At 43.9% G+C, this 19643-nt stretch overlaps 1 protein-coding gene across 1 annotated transcript; it reads right to left on the bottom strand.

Annotated features, from left to right (window-relative positions):
* Window positions 1–4744: 4744 nt before the first annotated feature.
* GTF2A1L (general transcription factor IIA subunit 1 like) lies at window positions 4745–18718 on the bottom strand. Its single transcript, XM_054399186.1, has 9 exons — window positions 18698–18718; window positions 16290–16391; window positions 15846–15969; window positions 14453–14508; window positions 12231–12324; window positions 10203–10801; window positions 8011–8298; window positions 6704–6793; window positions 4745–4852 (listed from the first exon to the last, which is right to left on the bottom strand). The coding sequence occupies exons 1-9, from the start codon at window positions 18716–18718 to the stop codon at window positions 4745–4747; spliced, it is 1482 nt and encodes a 493-aa protein (XP_054255161.1).
* Between the last annotated feature and the right edge of the window lie 925 nt (window positions 18719–19643).

Genomic DNA, 19643 nt, shown 5'->3' with positions numbered 1-19643 from the left:
GTAACGCAGCAGTAGTCAAGTTGCTGTTTCAAAGAGTCACAGAATGTTAGGGGTCAGAAAGGACCTCCAGAGATCATCCAGTCCAACCTCGCTGTGTCAGAGGAGGATCACCTAGGGCAGGTCACACAGGAACACATCCAGGCAGGTTTTGAATGTCTTCAGAGAAGGAGACTCCACAACCTCTCTGGGCAGCCTGCTCCAGGGCTCTGCCACCCTCACAGTGACAAAATTTTTCCTTCTGTTAATGTGGAACCTCCTCTGCTCTAGCTTCTACCCATTGGCCCTTGTCCTCTCATTGGACATCACTTAAGGTTGGCTGTCAAGGTGAAGATGTCAGGCTCTTTTCAGTAGTGCCCAGTGATAGGACAAGGAACAACAGGTCTGAGCTGGAACACAGGAGGTTCCACCTCAACACCAGGAGAAACTTCCTTACTGTGAGGGTGACAGAATACTGGAACAAGCTGCCCAGAGAGGTTGTGGAGTCTCCTTCTCTGGAGACATCCAAAACCCACCTGGATTTGTTCCTGTGTGACCTGCCCCTAGGTGATCCTGCTCTGTCGCAGGGAGGTTGGACTGGATGAGCTCTAGAGGTCCCTTCCAACCCCTAACCTTCTGTGATTCTATGACACACTTAATGAACAGAATTTCCAAGTACACAGCCTTGTTACTACACTTGCTTAAAGTGTTCCAGTAGTAAGGTTGTCAAGATGCCACCAGGAGCAAAAGTTGACCTGCTGAAACTTTGTTACTAGCAGTTTACATTAGGTAGGTAGTTTACTTATAAAAACTGGCCCATCCACACCTATGTATGATCTGGGAATCACCAGAGATGCAATAGCTTCAAACCCCAGCTGCTGCTCACAGGCCTCTGTGTTACACACCATACCTGCACACATACACAGCACAGGCTGTCAGGACTCCCTCTCAGCAGCAGGATGGCTCTGTTCTGCACAGGCAAATAAGTGCTGCCTCATTTCCTCTCCAGGGAGTCTCATGAATTATCCACTCACCCTCTGGCATCATCAGTGCTAGTGGCATTCAGAACATGCTGAGGACCTCTCTACAATCACAGGCCAACTCCATTCCTAGCTGCTGAAGCTGAGTAGTTCCATCTTAGTGCCTGTTTTCCCATAAAACTCTCTCTTCTCTCACTGTGCATTGTCTGCTGCTAAGGAGATGCAGATTTGTAGCCCTGCTCCCGATTTAAGCAAGATATGAGCATTCCTTCGCAGCGTATTTACTGCCTGCAGCAAAGAAGCTGTCATCCCTCACACAGGTCACTTGTCATGAGCCACCCTTGCTGTATTGAAGTTCAAGATGCAGATGTTTAAGCTCTTACCTGTGTCATGTGGGCCAATGAAATCCATGCTAAGTGACAAGCTGCAGCCTGCATTGAACGTCAGGAAGGATCACAGATTCACAAACTGCATTGGGTTGAAAGGGACCTTCAAAGGTCATCTTGTCCAACGCCCCCCTGTAGTCAGCAGGGACACCTCCAACTAGTTCAGGCTGCCCAGGGATATTCAAGACTGATCTTGAATGTCTGCAGGGACAGGACCTCAACCACATCCCTGGGCAACCTGTTCCAGTAAGTTACCACCCTCATTGTGAAGAGCTCCCCCTGGACTGGGCATTGGTGAGGCCAAACCTTGAGTCCAGGGTGCAGTTTTGGGCCCCTCACTCCAAGAAGGACATTGAGGTGCTAAAGCATGTCCAGAAAAGGGCAAAGCAGCTGGTGAATGGTGTGGAGAACTGGTGTAAGGAGTACCCAAGGGAACTGGGGTTGTTCAGCTCGGAGAAAAGGAGGTTCAGCAGAGACCTTCTGGCTCTCTGCAACTCTCTGAAAGGAAGTTGGAGCCAAGTGGGGGTTGGTCTCTTCTCCCAAGGAACAAGAGATAGGAGAAGGGGAAACAGCCTCATGTTGCCCCATGGGAGATTTAGTTCAGACATGAGGAATAATTTCTTCATGGAAAGGGTATCAAAGCCTGGACCAGGCTGCTCAGGGCAGCAGTGAAGTCCCCATCTCTAGTGGGACTGAAAAGCTGTGTAGATGCAGTGCTAAAGGACATGGGTTGGGTTAATGGTGGGACTTGATCTTGGAAGTCTCTTCCAACTAAAAGAATGCTATGAAAGCAATCACTTGAAACCTCTTTCATTCTCCTCAACCGATTCTTTTGATTTCAAGTCTGTGATAGCAAGAGTTAGAAAAAAAATCCAAAGTATGCCTCTTGCTGCCAAAATATGGCACTGCAAATTAAATTTGCTTCACATGAAAGAAAGTCATTCTCTGCACTGGTGACTGCTTTAGCTCATCAGTACATTAATTAAAATAACATCTCTGACCCTCTCTTGTCTTCAGCTTAAATGCCATCATTTCAATCAGGATCAAAGCTCTGCGTGTATGCACAGCTGTACTCATGAGCAGTTCAAAGCTCTCGTGAGACCCCACTGTGTCCAGTTATGGTGGCCCCAGCACAAGAAGGACACAGAGGTACTAGAGAGGGTCCAGAGGAAGCCACAAAGATGATCAGAGGGCTGGAGAACTTCCTCTGTGAGGACAGGCTGCAAGAGTTGGGGCTGTTCAGCCTGGAGAAGAAAAGTCTCCAGTGAGACCGTAATGGCAGCCACCTAGTACCTGAAGGTGGCCTACACCAATTTAAAGAAAGGACTTTTTACAAGAGCTTGTAGCAACAGGATGAGAGGGAATGGATTGAAGCTTGAGGAGGGCAGATTTAGACTGGAGATTAGGAAGAAATTCTTTCCAGTGAGGGTAGTGAGACACTGGAACAGGTTGCCTAGGGAGGTTGTAGAGTCTCCTTCTCTGGAGATTTTCAAAACCTACCTGGATGTGCTCCTGTGTGACCTGCTCTAGGCAATCCTGCTCTGGCAGTGGGCTTGCACTCTATGATCTCTAGAGGTCCTTTCCAACCCCTGCTATTCTGTGATACACACAGAAGTGAGGAAATAAGCAAACCCAAGACTTTTCATAAAGCTTTAGATACATGCTAAAGCTTCCCATCCAAGTGACATTTGTAATTCTCTCTCATGATGTTTGCTAAACTTTACCTTCTTTCTGGTGGAAATTTTTAGACAGCCATTTCCTGAAGTATCTTTGAACTGGTCCCACGAACCTCTTCCCATCACATGTGCAGCAATGTGTTTGCTAAGCTGTAAGCAGCAGCAGTCAAAAGCATTAATACAGAAAACTATTCAGATCAAAAGCTCTCTGATTTGATTACTGCTCAAGCCATCGGCTATAGCAATTAGCTCATCTGAGCTTACATTTTAATACAATTTTTTTCCATCCCCCCATATTAATGGCTTCAGAGATATTTAATTGTAGATGTCTTACTAAAAGCTTTAAGACTTTGCCAACATTCATTCAAGAACACTGAAAAAAAATGTATGGCAATTCTAGTATGCTTAGATGGAAGAAAAGAGGTCAGTCCTACTGGAGTTCAAATAGACAGTCTGTAGCTCTGGACTAGGAAATCACTCCAAAAGACTATCTGCAGTGTAGACTGGAGGGAGCCAGATCAGTCACAGAATGGCTTAGGTTGGAAGGAACCTCAGAGATCACCTACTCCAATCTCCCTGCCATGGGCAGGGACACCTCAACTAGACTTGGTTGCTCAAGGCCTCATCCTACCTGTCCTTTAACCTATTCCAGAGTCTCACCACCCTTGTACTGAAGAACTTCTTCCTAAGATCCAGTCTAAGCCTACTATCCCTCAGCTGCAAACCATTCCCCCCTCTCTGGCTGTTCCTATGTGACCTGCCCTAGGTGATCCTGCTCTAACAGTGGTATTGTATTCTTCCAACTTCTACCATTCTCTGATTCTGTGGCAAGAGTGAACTGTTGTCACCTGCATGGCTCATACACATTTCTCTAAGCAATTCTATATTCAAGAAACACAAAACCAGCTCTGTGCTGGAAATGTCTGAGATGGCATTTTATTATTGTGCACAGCTCACAGGTTTCTGATCTGTAGTGCTAGGATGTACTGGGTTTGTACAGCAGCAAACTTAAACAACTCTGCATTGCCAGTGAAATTAAACCACATTTTTGTGTTAAATCACACTACTCACTGCATCTCTGCAGGCATGGAGGGTATAGCATAAACTATACTAATCCTCACATAGTGAAAGCTCAAGGGTCTTCTTCCACCCTCATTTCCTGTCTTGAAGCTAAAGTACCTGCCTTTAAGCTGAAGTCAAAAACCCACAAAGCAACAACATAAAAATAAAAGCAAGGGAGGAAAGAAAGGGGAGAAGGAAGTACACAGGTTTCAGACTTGCACAGATGTTGCTCTTCCCAACAACTGCATTGTTTTATACCTCAGATAAGTAATCCTTCAGCTCTTCTTTGACAAAGTGGAAAGAAACCCAACAGAACTGAAACTGACTTAGTATTCCGTAACTTTCTTGAGTTCCTAACAGATTCAACAGTTCACTCTTGAAAGCTAATTCATTCCAGTGATGGTTCTTGGGTAGAAAAGTAATGAAAGAATCAGAAAAGAACAGCAAAAACCCAGCTGAGTAACTAACACCACAACATTTTCATTTGCATATTATCAACTGATTTTGCATATTTTTTTAGCACAGCTTTGTTGTTTTATTGGGTTTGCTGTGTAGTTGGAGGTTCCTTATGGCAAAACAAAAAAAAAATGAGAGTGTACTTGTTTCACAGCAAGTTCACAAGGGAATAATGCCATGGTCTTGAAGTACATACTTCAGTGAGGTTTCACCACTCTGCATCTCCAACAGCTTTGGCAAAAACATGTTCTTTACCCTCAAGGGCCATCACTCCATCTTTTAAGAAGAACTTCCATTTGTTCTTGCTTCGATGTATCTGATGAAAATAAACAAACACATAAATGAGTACCCCTCTAAAAAAAAAAACAAACAAAAAAAACCTAAAAATTAGCCCATCCATTAAAAAACAGGGTTAAGGGTCAACTGGTTTACAAACTTCGGGTTGTTTTCACAATCCTGACAACTCAAAACATGTGAACCACTGCTGCTGAACACACTACAAATACACAGAAGCAGCAGATTTCAGTTGGTTATAACCAACTTCCTCTCAAGAGAACAGTATTCTGAGTCTTAGCACCCCCCTACCCCAGCTTCACCTCCAATATAAAAAAAAAAAAAATAAAAAGCAAAAACGTGACAGCTGAATAGTGGCTGGAGAACAACACAATAATCAAACTATTTCCTGGGTGGACCAGTCCCAAAATACCCTGCACCTTGCAAACAAGCATGGCTTAACTCCAGTGGTTTTCTTCTCCCATGCGCCTTGCAAAGCAGTACTGCACACACAGAGATGTCAGGATAAGACCAAAAGAAAGAAAACTTTTCTTAAAACCAACTACCACACAAAACAGAAGATAAGGCTTGGGTGAGACCTTATTGCTTTCTACAACTCTGAAAGGAGCTTGGAGCAAGGCAGGGGTCAGTTTCTTCTCCCAGGTTACAAGTGACAGGGTGAGTATATGTTCCAGTGCTCCATCACCCTCACCATAAAGAGGTTTCTCCTCATGTTGAGGTGGAACCTCCTGTGTTCCAACTTGGACCCATTCTTGCTTGTCCTATCACTGGGCACCACTAAAAAGAGCCTGGCACCTTCATCCTGACAGCCACCCCTCAGATATTTATAGACACTGATGAGATGCCCTCTCAGCCTTCTCCTGACTACACAGCCCCAGGGCTCTCAGTCTTTCCTCATAGCAGAGATGTTCAAGTCCCCCAATCATCCTCATAGCTCTCTGTTGAGCTCTCTCCAGCAGATTGCTGTCTCTCTTGAATTGGGGAGCCCAAAACTGGACACAATATTCTAGGTGTGGTCCCACCAGAGCATAGTAGAGGGGGAGGAGAACCTCCTTAGACCTGCTGGACACATTTCTCAATGCACTTAATTTTGTCATCTTTTAAACTATTAATACGTGTGTCCAAAACCATAGCAGAGTTAAGAGGATGTGATTTGATCTTCAACAGCTGAAAATAAGGTTGAACTCTAAGGAGGACAAAATGGCCTTTCATAACTATTTTGTATTTCAGAAAACAGAATTCTGTTAGGAAAAAGTCTCTCAGCAAGTTCTTAAAGCCAAATAAATGTAAAAGAAATTAGATACACTCCACTTTCTGTTACCCATTTCAAAGTCTTAATTCATGGATGAAAACACATCCATCCATGGACCTGCTGATATTACTTAAAAGAAAGTCTGTAAGTTTTAGCAGCTTTACAAATCTTAATTTTGCAAGATTTGAGGTCCTTTCCTTTTCCTTTGCAGGCCATTATGAACCTGTTGATGATCTTCAGCAGCTAAGTCACAGAACCACACAATGTTAAGAGTTGGAAGGGAGCTTGAAAGATCAAGTTCAACCCCTGTGCCAGAGCAGGATCACCCAGAGTAGGTCACACAGGAACACATCCAGGTGGGTTCTGAATATCTCCAGAGAAGGAGACTCCACAACCTCTCTGGGCAGCCTGCTCCAGGGCTCTGGCACCCTCACAGTGAAGAAGTTTCTCCATAGGTTCTTCAAATTATTATCAGCTAAACAAATAATTTAAACACTCGGATTTACATTTTCCTTAGGAAACAGATTTTCTTTAAAATACACTGGCAGTAGACCAGGCATAGATTTGCTGAAGTTATTATTGAGAAGAATTAAGGAATAAATATAAAAGTACAGACTGTACCTTGTCATACTGACAGACTATCACATTGTCAGTGTCAAACAAATCTGGAATGTCCTGTTCACTGACATCATCATCAGAATTTAAGGGGTCCTAGAGATTAAAACTGTATTTTAGATAGGCTTTCAGAACAGCATTGACATTAAACACATCTAGAACAATAAAAGTTACCCCTGAAAAAAAGATTTAAAAAAAAGTAACATCAAAGAGCTGGAGGCTGTGAAGCCCACATTGCATAAAGCTCATTTATTGGGATCTCTACATGCTTCCCCTCTCAAAACCAAAACTAACAAAAAGCAAGACTGCTAACTCAAAGCTGATCTCACTAACTGGTGTGCTAAGCAGTTGGTATTTAGTAGAAATCCAAATGCTATGAGGTGAACCTCTAGGGTACAAAACTGCACATCTTTAAGGAAAACCTTTTAAGAAGAACCATACCTACTCCTATCTCACTGTTCTGTTTTCTGTCTCATGCCCCTTCCTTCAGAAGGAAAAGCAGCAGCAGTTCTACCCCAATGTTACTTAAACAGAAAGCAGAACTCCTGTTGAAGCTGGGGTTTTACCATAGAACTTTAATTATGGCAATTAAGGCTTTTAATTCATCCAATGAACAAATGGCTTCTCAGCATCTCTTTCATAAAATGTCTTAGGTTGGAAGACACCTCAGGGATCACCTATTCCAACCCCCCTTGCCATGAGTTGGGACACCTCTCAGCTAGAAATGGCCACCAAAGGCTTCATCCACTCTGACCTTAGACACTTTCAGGAAAGTGGCATCCACAACCACTCTGGGCCTACTCATCTATTTCAGAGTCCCACCACCTTCACACAGAAGAACTTCCTAAGATCCAGTCTAACCCTCCTCTCCCTCAGGTGCAAACCATTCCCCCTTATCCTGTCTCTAGAAAGTCCCTCTTCAGCCTTCCTGTAGGAACCCTTGAGGTATTTGAAAGCATCTCTAAGGTCCCCCTAGAGTCTTCTCTTCTCTAGGCTGATTGACCCCAGCTCTCTCAGCCTATCCTCATAGCAGAAGTGCTCCAGTCCTTGGACCAACCTAGTGGCCCTCCTCTGGACTCACTCCAACAGTTGTATGTCCTTCTTGTGATAGTGACACCATTTCATCTGTCCATACTCCTCACAATGAGGTCCAGAGTAAGTTCTCAGCAATACCTCCAATCCCAAGAGGTATGTAGCTTAGCCATGCATTATTTACATTCAACTTACCAGCAATTGATCTGGGTCAAACAATTCAACAGCCAAGACAGACACACTGTTATGATGTGCTTCACAAGGCATAAAACTAAAGTTACCTCCTCAACTACATCTATTTGGAGCTCTTCATTATCACCACCACTGCCGCTAGACTCTGTGGTTGAAACACTGTCACATTCTTCATCGTCGTCTTCATTATCCTCCAGAACTTTTAGATCCTCTGATTCATTAATGCCAACGAATAAATTCTCTTCCCTGTCCCTGTGTGGTATTTCTTCCTTGGGAAAAACATCACCAGTCCCATCCAGCTGAATTATGCCTTCAATGTCACTGCAGATATCCTTCTCTGACTGCAAATTAGATTCCATCTGCTCTGTTGGTTCCATCTGACAGGAATAAGAGACCAGAGACAGCTTGAGAATTAGCACCAGAGAGCTTTTGCTGTTCACTACAAAATCTGAGATTTTTTATTTAATAAAGCAACAAGACTAGGGCACTAAAATCAGAGTTGCAAGTCTTGGTCTACTTTTAAACCCCAAATATGCTCTCAAATCTCATTCTTACACTTAAATGGAATTCATGCCAAATATTCCTCAGCCATATAGAAAAACATTTTCTTAGACTTTTCTTTAAACGCTATTGTACTCTAACAACTTCTTAGCAAAAACACAACTGAGTGAGCCTTTAGAATTTCTATTGCAAAGAAAGCTCCAAAAGCAAAGAAAAAAAAATGTTACTGTCCTGCCCATAAACACCAGTATTTTTAGTTCTGAAGAGTCAAATGGAGCAAAACTCAAAGTGGGTAGATTCAGACTGGATGTCAGGAAGAAATTCTTCCCCATGAGGGTGGTGAGACACTGGAACAGGTTGCCCAGGAAGGTGGTAGAAGCCTCATCCCTGGAAGTTTTTAAGGCCAGGCTGGATGGGGCTGTGAGCAACCTGATCTGGTGTGAGGTGTCCCTGCCCATGGTAGGGAGGCTGGAACTACATGATCCTTGGGATCCCTTCCAACCCTAACAATTCTATGATTCTAAATTCTTATCAGATCTGACTTATCATACTCAAAACAAGTTAAATGCTCTTCAAACCTTAATCCCAGCTGAGATCAAAAAGCAATTTGCCCCACAACTAGACAGTATTCATATGCAGATTCACAGACTGTACTAGGTTGGAAGGGACCCTCAAAGGTCACGTTGTCCAAGCCCCCTGCACACAGCAGGGACACCTCCAGCTAGATCAGTCTGCCCAGGGACACATCCAGTCTGATCTTTCATGTCTCCAGGGACATCTCAACCACATCCCTGGGCAATCTGTTCCAGTATTTCATCACTCTCATTGTAAAGAACTTCCTCCTGATGTCCAACCTAAATCTTCCCTGCTCCAGTTTCAAACCATTGCCCCTCGTCCTATCACCACAAGCCCTATTGAACAGCCCCTTCCCAGCATTACTGTAAGTCCCCTTCAGATATTGAAATGCAGCCCTAAGGTCTTCCTGGCACCTTCTCGAGGCTGAACAGCCCCAATTCTTTCAGCCTGTGCCCACAGGAGAGGCACTCCAGCCCTCTGATCATCTTTGTAGCCTTCCTCTGAAGCCATTCCAGCAGGTCCATGTCTCTTTTGTGTTAGTGTCCCCAGAACTGGAAACAGCACTTCAGGTGAGGTGTCTGTCACCAGAGCAGAGTGATAGAATCCCCTTCTCTCCCTCTCTGTCCACACTGCTTTTGATGCAGCCCAGGCTGCCATTGGCCTTCTGGGCTGCAAGTGCCCACTGCTGGCTCATGTGCAGCTTCTCACCCACCAGGACCCCCAAGTCCTTCTCTGCAAGGCTGCTCTCAATCTCATCACCCCCTAGCTTGTTTTGATACCAAGGGCTGCTCCAACCTTGCACTTGGCCTTATTAAACCTGATGAGATTGTCTCAGTGTCAGAACAACATAGTAGTTCTCAAAGGGCCATTCAGGCCTGCTCAGTCCCAGAGAAAAAAGAAAACTTATCCTAAAAAGTAGTCAGCCAGTCTAAGAACACATTATACCTATTCAACACTTAGAGTAGTTTTCAGCTTGACTTCCTCTTCAGTGCCAGTATTTCAGCAATATCTGGGACAAATTTTTAATGTAAAAATAAGCAGCTACTGCTATTCAAATCAAGCTGAAGAACTGACTTCAAAATGCTAACAATTTTTGTTATTGTAATTCAGAGATGCTACTTGTCACTTACAGGTGTGTTTGATTACATCTCATAGGATGTATCAATCAAAAATCTCCCACAGATGTATTTTCAGCAGGTGTTACCTTGTCAGAGGAGGCAGTGCTGTCCTGGCATTTCAGAAGTGTGTCATCATCCACATCTTTGCCCATGATAATCAGGTCAATGATATCATCAGACACCTGCTGCCCTGCCAGCTCCTGAGGCTTGATGTCTAACTGCCCCTCTACATCCTGCAGTATACTGCCTGCGTTGTTTGGCAAGGATTCAGCAAAAGCAAAGCCTTCAGAGGATTCTGGATCAAACATGGCTGTGTGAAGATTAGCCTGCTGGGGTTCTTCTGTTGAGCTTGAGCACTGATTCAACACCATATCAGCTGCAGGCTGCTGCTGACTCGCAGGAGGCTGCTGGACCAAAGTAACACTGGCAGAGCTCTCCAGGTGGTTCTTCTCCATGGCATTTGGTTGAAACATCGTGGCCTGTTGGACAGCAGCCTCCTGGGGTTGCAAAGTTTCAGCAGCTGCCTGGGCAGAAGCTGCATTCACCTGTGCAAGGCTGGCAGCACTGGCTTGCAGAACAGAAGGCTGCACCAGGGGCTGAAATAACTGCTGAACAGGATGGAGAACATTTGCATCTCCTGAGGCCTGTGCAACCATAACAGGCATATTTACCTTATAAAGCCGCCCTGCCAAGAGAAGAGTTCAAAACTGTTTCAGCTGGTTAAACTATAGATTGATCCAGGCCATTGTCCTGCTACCTCTGATAACTAATAGCAAACATTCAGGTAAACTACCAGGAAGAACACATTTAGAAAGCAGTACTTGCCCCAAGCACAACCTCAGCCTTTGAAAATTAAGTGTTTAGAGGCTTTACTTCCATCCAGACCCTCATGTTTCATACCCATTTTTGGTTTTAACCTCCACAATATTCTGTGGCAGTAAGTTCAGTAACTTAATTATAAAATTAATTTAAAAAGGAAAATCCTGATTTTGTTTTCCATGCATTTTAAGAAACTAAAGCCAAGCTGGATGAGACCTTGAGCAACATGGTCTAGTGGCAGTTGTCCCTGCCCATGTCACAGGGGTTGGAACTAGATGATCTTTAAGGTCCCTTCCAACCCAAACCATGCTGTGATTCTATGAAGATGAAGCAGTAATTATTCTGTATCTCCAGGGACAGTTCACTCCTTTGAGGACCTTTCGGTATCCCCTTCAAAAAAAACCTGCCAAATAAAAAAAAAAAAAAAACCCGAAAAAAAAAACCAAAAAAACCCCAACAACCAAAAAAACAAATCCACATCAAATCAACAACAAACCCCTCTCCACTACTTCTAGTTGATCTGTCCTGTCCTTGTACAGGAACCACTCAGAGTCATAGAATGGTTTGGGTTGGAAGGGAGCTCCAAAGGTCATCTAGTCCAAGCCCCTCTGCAATCAGCAGGGACATCCTCCACTAGATCAGGTTGTCCAGAGCCCTGTCCAGCCTCACCTTGAATATCTCCAGGGATGGGGCCCCAACCATCTCCCTGGGCAACCTGTTGCAGTGCTCCACCACCCCCATGGTGTACAACTTGTTCCTAACATCCAATCCAAATCTACTCCTCTCTAGTCCAACCATCAAACCCCACTCTACCATGTTCACCACTAAGCCACACCCCAAGTGATAGATTAAAACCACAGTAAAACAACAGCAGCAAGTTAAAACGATCTACACTAGAAAAATCTATTTGGCTGGTTGGTCTTTAAGACTAATGTATTGGAATTTAACATTTGAATGACTTCTTCAAAACTAAATATTGAAGTATTACCCAGAAGCCAAACAAACAAACCAATCTCCAAATTACTGTTGCAATATTTTTCCCCCAAGTTTCTTACTGCATTAAGAACCAATTAAGACTTAAGGTTAAGAATTTTCAGTTTTGTCTGTGTAAAACATGGATGGCAAAAATGCTGTTTCTTTATTCTACCAGCAATTACAAACATGAACAACAAAGCAAGAAGAGAGTAACTGCCTCTAACCACTTACACTTCATACTTGCTTTATCTACTGTACCCCAGACCATCTTTCAATGCCCACAGGCACTGTAACATTCTTGATCTCCTCTTTGATCTTACCAGATGCTGTCTGCAGTGTCACTCCAGCTGGTACATGGATAGGATAAGCAATACTTGAAGGGAGAGCAAGAGTTGCACCTACTTGTGAAGCACCCTAGGTACACAAAAGCTTGATTAGGAAACAGTGCAGACTTTATCTCCTAAGGCCCTAAATGTCACATGCAACATATGCAGATGTAACAGGAACGAGGGCTTTTTTGTGGCTATCTTTACAGGGAGTCAGTGCTGCGGATTGGAAGGGACCTTCATTGATCACCTAGAGTAGGTTTCTCTGGACCAGACTGCACTGTTGAGGCAGGTTTTAAAAGCCTCCAAAGAAGAAGACTTCACAACCTCCTAGACAGCCTGGTCCAGTACTCTGTGACCCTAACACAGGAAAGAAGTTTTCCCTCGTGTTTAAATGAAACCACCTGTGTTCCAGTTTGTGCTTGTTGGCCCTTGTCCCATCAATGGGCACCACTGAAAAGAGCCCAGTCCCACCCTCATGACCTCCATCTTGAAGAATTGCTTCAGATTTTTGAGATTTAGGCAGAATCTCTGTATTGACAAATTAATGACTTGCCCTAAATGTGTCCTGTTTTCCAGTTACCACATTCCCTTTTTGCTAACAGCACACCTTCCTGTACTCCTTCAATGTACAACACCATCCTGAAAAAGGTATTTTTTCCCACTCAGAGCCACTCTTAAACAAGTTGATGTATCACTCCAGACAGCACATACTCCTTGCCTAGGCCTGGGAAATCATTTCAAAACTAGCTGTTCCCAGAAAATCCGTAATTTAAATTAGGAAAATTGTGTGTTAAACAAACGTCATCCCAATATTCTATTTCAGCTTGGCAAGAAAGTTAGCTTGAGGCTCAGGAGGTGCTTGGTAGGTTAATCAAATTCTGGCAATTAATAGCCCTTTCCCAAATGAATTTTGCCAGGCACAAAGTTCAGAACATGTAAACTCTAAAGGCACTCACTTTATTCTGGATGATTTTTCTATGCCTCACAGCTAATTCTGTTCCCAGCTTCACTAGTTCCAATATTTCCAAAACATTTTTGTTTGGTTGGTTTTTTGTATGTGTGGTTTTGGTTTGGTATTGTTTGGGGTTTTTATGGTTTTGGTTGGTTTCTGTCACTGGATGTTAAAATAAAGGAGAAGGATCTGTAGCTGCCCGTTTCTACCACACTTCCATTCCATTCAGCCACATTTTCCAACACACTGTTGGCTGTACTGCTTGCAAACCCAACTGGTAGGTCACAGAATCACAGAATTGTCAGGGCTGGAAGGGACCTCAAGGATCATCCAGTTCCAACCCCCCTGCCATGGGCAGGGACACCTCACACTAGATCAGGCTGGCCAGAGCCATATCCAGCCTGGCCTTAAAAACTCCAGGGATGAGGCTTCTACCACCTCCCTGGACAACCTGTTCCAGTGTCTCACCACCCTCATGGGGAAGAAATTCTTCCCAATATCTAATCTAAACCTCTCTTCCTCTAGCTTGGATCCATTCCCCCCAGTCCTGTCACTACCTCACACCTTAAAAAGTCCCTCCCCAGCTTTCTTGTAGCCCCCCTTAGGATACTGGAAGGCCACAACAAGGTCTCCTCAGAGTCTTCTCTTCTCCTAACTGAACAACCTTAACTCTCTCAGCCTGTCCTCATAGCAGAGGAGCTCCAGCCCTCTGATTGTCCTTGTAGCCCTTCTCTGGGCACATTGCAGCACCATCTTGTAATGGAGATTCCAGAACTGGATGCAATACTCCAGGTGGGGTCTCACAAGAGTGATGTAGAAGGGGAAAATGACCTCTCTCAACCTGCTGGCCACACTTCCCATCCCTTTTCACTGCCCAAACAGAAGCAGCAGCATTACAGCTCTCCCTTTGCAGACTCCTAAATTTTACATGGTTTTCGTAAAAAAAAAACCCAACAAAAATCAACAACAACCACCAAACAAAAACACAACCCAATTTAAGAAGGGCTAGACCTACCATCACTGCTTTTCTTCAGCTGTCTGTCAGCCATACTCCCACTCCCTTGCATACTGCACACTACTGGACAGATGAAACTGTCATGAGACATGCTACTTTTTCAGTCCCTAAATGCTGTCCTAAGCATCTATACAAGAGAAATCTTTAATACTTGCCTCCCCCTAGGCCTGTTAACAACTGACAAATGTAACAGTTAAGAACTCAGAAAAATGAAAACTGAAATAAAACATCACCACAGCTACATACCAGGCCTGCTGCTGTGAAAGGCTGAAAACCTCTGCCAGTTGGGATGATTAAAGAAGCTATACAAAAGAAAACAACAAAAAATAATCATTTTACCAAAAACACCCAACCAGACAAACAATTTCTTGGACACAGTTGATCTTTCAGTAGTTTACAGCAAGCACTGCTGAAATTAAACCAATCAAACTTCAGTTCACACTCATTAGATCAACAGGTAAGTCAGCACAATTAGATGAAACTCTTGAATTTACTTCCCTTCATGCTCCTTCAAGCTTGTACTGTACTCAGGAGCTGAAGTTAAACCCAGGATTTATAAAACCTTTTGCTAAAGAAATGGTTTTAGATTTTTGTTTGGTTTAAAAATAATATTTCTATTTAAACTATTTAATCTGTTGAAGATACACTGTAAAAATTAAGCATGCCCACAGTTCACACTACCTTCCACAGATTGTTTCACCTTAGTATTGCCCTTCTAGAACTCAGGGCTAACAAGGTACAAATCATTAAATATAAAGCCTCCAAGAGCACAAGAACCCAAAAGTATATTTCTTTTAACTACAACATGGAATAAATAAAACATCTCTCTCTAAAATCAGTCCCTTCAACTATTAAGATTGTACAAAAACTCAACCAAACAAATAACACAACAAAAAAAACCCAAAAAAACTCAGATGAGGCTTGCCTGCCCAACCATGAAGTGTACTATGACACAAATTTTTCATTACATCATCTCAAATGTCTTTTCTATGGAGGAAAGGTCCTAGCAGCCTCTCACTTTGGCAGAAGCCTCAGCTGAGCATTGCACTCTTAACCATAACACTACCAAAGTGGTCAGCTGGACTTAATGAAGAATAGGCTGTGTGAAAATCAAGTACTTTGCAAGGGGAACACTGCTTTTAGTAAAACTGAAAGACAAACCATAACACTCCCCCCCAAAACTTCTCCCTCCTCTTTGACCAAGGGATTACATTTTAACATGGGCAGAACCAGATTAAACTCCCAACATGACAGCAGAGCTCCATGGCACAAATACACCATTTAACCTCTGCACACATCATGCCACACATTCAACAGGAGAAGTAAGAGCTTAACCTTGCTGGTAAACTTCCAGTCAAAGGGGCTACACTTTTGGACTGCAGACAAGAAGGCTAAAAATCTCTTTGCATTTGGCTACTGGAAATAAGCAGCAGTCAAGAGCATGCAGGCATAATCACATTAGCTCAAAGTTTAATCCATCCTTTATTAGTCAAACTCTGCTTTCAAGCAATTAGTGTTCCTCATCACACCAGGTAACATCACAAACCCAGATTACTGCAGCACCCTGAAGCCTTCCAAAAAAAGACTTCTGGTTGTGGCTACTCTTAAATTGCATTTGTTGTGTTCAACAAGATCTGACCTGCTGGAGCCTGCAGAACCTGGTGCAAATTGTGTGGCAACTGCATGGTAAATTGTTGAGAACGGTGGCTGTGTCTGAAGAAGCCTTCTGTTGCTTTAGACTGCATCACCTTGGTTTCCCAAAGCTGCAGAAAGATTAAGGTCAACAGGTATCAGCTTTAAACACAAACCACATCTAAAATGGTAATGCCTAGTTTTTCCCAAGAGTAAATGGACTAATTACATCCAATAAATATGGTAACAATCACTACTGAATTTTGACTTCCAGCAGCCCAACACATCATTCACAAGATATTTGTTAAGTCTAAGTCAGGGCAAAAGTTTGCACGTTTTGGAGGACAAAGAAACTTTGTAGGTAACAGGTAGGTTAAAAAACTGACAGGTACATCATCTCAAAAGAAAAGCAAACACACAACTTCTGTTAATGCAGGGGAACCCAACAAACCTGCTTCAAGTCCTTCAGAACCTGTTCCTCTAAACCTTCTTCTGCAAAGAGCTCCCGCACACCTTCAATCACATCTTCAATAATGGACTTGTAGAGTTTAAGCTATATGAAAAAATTAAATTATATATTTTTTATTTCTTTTTTTTCAAGTTCAGATGCATGTTAAGTCATTTGAAATAACTGCACAAACTCTCATCTCACCACACGAACTACTGTTTACAAACTGAACATGGACAGATGGGTGCAAGAAAATAAAATACTGTGTCAGGTGCAAAGGTCTGCCAAGTCCACTCCTTCTTTTAAGTCTGAAATCTCTGGGAACAGACACCCCTAGAAAAAAAACCACTGGATTTAAGCCTCAAATCATGGGTTTCTGCAGGCTGTAGAAAAGCTTAAGAAATGCTGTACTTTCAAACCACCATGTCTGAAATAATCACTTTAAAACTGTCTTTTGCCACTTAATATCATTCTAGTATCATTGCCCCTAACTTAAAGGCAAATGAACAATAAAAACTGGTAAAAAAACTAACTCTGCCAATTCTATCAGAAGCATAAGGCAAGTAGCCTGCAAGAAGTAACTGAAGTTTGTTTTACAGTTGGGGTTTTTTTTGTGTGTCTGATGCTATATAGCAGTTTAGCTATGGAAATTTTAACACTAAAGCCACAAATCTCATTCATATTACAGTAGGAATCCAACACAAGATTTTATTCCTTCTTCTGCCCTCATCACCGATTCAATCATAACCTTCCAGTCAGACCTGGACAGCAGACAAACATAAGATGCCAGATTCATCCACTCAGATGATGATTCATCCACTCTAGTAATTAAAAGCTTATTAATCTTGACTATCTTGCCGAGGGAGGATGAGGATATCCCCTCCCTGGAGGTGCTTAAGGTCAGGCTGGATAAGGCTTTGAGTAACCTGGTCTAGTGGAAGGTGTCCCTGCCCATGGCAGGGGGTCTGGAACTAGGTGATTTTTAAAGGTCCCTTCCAGCCCAAACCATCCTATGAATCTATGAATCATTACCAGCAGAACAGCACACACCAAGTGAAAGATGAAGCTGAGACTTTTAGAAAAAACTTAGAATTGAACATTCTAGGATACTAATTTACATTTTCCTAATTTAATCTCAAATCAATATTTTATTACTCTAGAGTCATTCTAAACAGCAGAAGATAAACAATTTGCTTAAAAAAAAGGCAAGGAAGTCTTGAACCAGTGCCACTAGACTAAAAAGATGTGGAGTACCCCATGCATCAAATGTTTTCCCTTCATTGTTAATACAGAAGGGAAACTGAATTTCCATTCCTCAATGTGCCTATTCATAGATTTACTGCATGGTTTAGGTTGGAAGGGACCTTTAAGATCACCTAGTTCCAACCCTCCCTGCCATAGGCAGGGACACCTCCCACTTGCCCAGGTTGCTCAAGGCCTCTTCCAACCTGGCCTTGAACAACCTCCCTGGGCAACCTGTTCCAGTGTCTCATCACCCTCATTATAAGAATTTCTTCCTAAACTCCAGTCTAAACCTGCCCTCCTCAAGCTTCAATCCATTCCCTCTCATCCTACCACTATAAACCCTTGTAAATAGTCCCTTCCCAGCTTTCTCGTAGCACCTTTCAGGTACTGGAAAGCTGCTATAAGGCTGTGATTCCTCTCCCCAAGCCACAATACTTTCAAATATTTATTAAGCTATGTAAAACCTACACGTAACAACTGCAAAATTCAAGCACCACATGCTTCCAAATTGGAGAAAAATGATTCTACTCCTTCACATCCAGGCAGTGCCAAGGCCCTCCTTTGCCAGACCTTGGGCTATCCACATCAGTAACTGCCGGCACCAGGAATCAAAGTGGGGTGGTAGGAAAGGACTTACCAAGTCCCCATTCCAGCCAAGCCAAAAGCAAGTCTTAATGGGAAGCCTCCAAGGCATCCCTGGGATTAGTGTCCTCTGAAGGACTACCTGGAGTCCCCCAGAAGAAGAGGAAACGGCAGATGAAACCAGAGGATAGTTACAGCCACCGCCTGGCTCCTCGGCACCACTATGCTTGCACAGTGTCCCTCTGCACCCTACAGCTACACAGTGGTTCAAGCTTTAGCCCGCAGAAGTCTTTAACACACCCACCCCATAAATAAACTTTAAAAAGGCTTTCAGAGGTCACCCCTGAGCTTCCCACGCCTCAGCAGTACCAGCGGGGGAGACCCCCACAGGGCCGCACCGCCTCCCGCCGGGTCCGGAGAGGGGGAAGAGACTTCCCCGGCTCTCGCCCGCTATCATCCCCTCTTCTCCCGAAGGGGCAGAGACCGGCAGGCAGCCCCGCCGGGTCGTTCGGCACACCCCCAAGCCTGGCTACACGCCGCGGGTTGGGGTAGGCACCCTGCCCGGCCTCGCTGCCGTCCCTCACCAAGGGGTTAGCGTTAGCCATGGCTCCCACAGCCACCCTCCGCGCGCCTTGAAGCGCCCGCCCGCCCGCCTTAAAACGGCTGCCCGCTGCCGGCACCGCCCTGCCCGGCCCTGCCTGCCCCCCGCACAGGAAACGGCACGGCCAAGGCCGCCACTGCGCTTTCTGCCTCTTCAGCTCCTGAGACCAAAAAGAGCAACAAGGGGCAACGGACATGGACTAGAACAGAAGCTTTCTACCTGCACTTCACTTGAAGGGCGGCAGAGCGCTGGACCAGGCTTCCCAGAGAGGTTGGACAAGACGAGCTTTGAGCGTCCCCCTTCCGACCCAGTGCCATCTGCGCGTCTGTTGTGGAGTCCCCTTCTTTGGAGGCTTTCAGAACCCACCTGGACATTGTGTTCCTGTGAACCTGCTTAAAGAGAGGGTTGGACTAGATATCCTCCAGAGGTCCCTTCCAAATACTTTGTGTTTCTGCCACCCACCACTGCACAAAGCACAAAGCCACTGGAGGGGACTGGTTTGTAATTCTGACCCTGAGCTCCATCCTGAAACTTCAGCATAGAGGGAGAAAGTCTGCGTCAGGAGAACCCCACAGTGTGAAAACACACCCAGGAAAGCTGGCTACAATAGGATAGTATTTTGCTGTGATAAACTCTCAAGTCATTATTGTCTCATAAAAGAGATAACTGAAGCTACCAGTTAGGTAGCAGCAACTCCTCAAATAACTGCTTAGGTTTGCAACAATCTATTTATATATTAATACAAAGATTTCCCAACTTAGCAGTTACTCATCTGGAAAAACATTTCTTAATCTCATGTATGTAAGAAAATAAATACTTTGGTTTTTATACACCTTCTGTCTGTACATGGATTGGTGTTGCCCTAATGATTCTGAGAACACAGAAACCTCATCTTTTTCCCTTCTTTTTCTTCCCTCTTCCTTTTTTTG

Source organism: Indicator indicator, chromosome 2 (genome assembly GCF_027791375.1).
Source record: "Indicator indicator isolate 239-I01 chromosome 2, UM_Iind_1.1, whole genome shotgun sequence".
NCBI lineage: Eukaryota > Metazoa > Chordata > Aves > Piciformes > Indicatoridae > Indicator > Indicator indicator.
The sequence above is the reverse complement of the archived record's forward strand: the minus strand, read 5'-3'. Positions and strand labels throughout refer to the sequence as shown.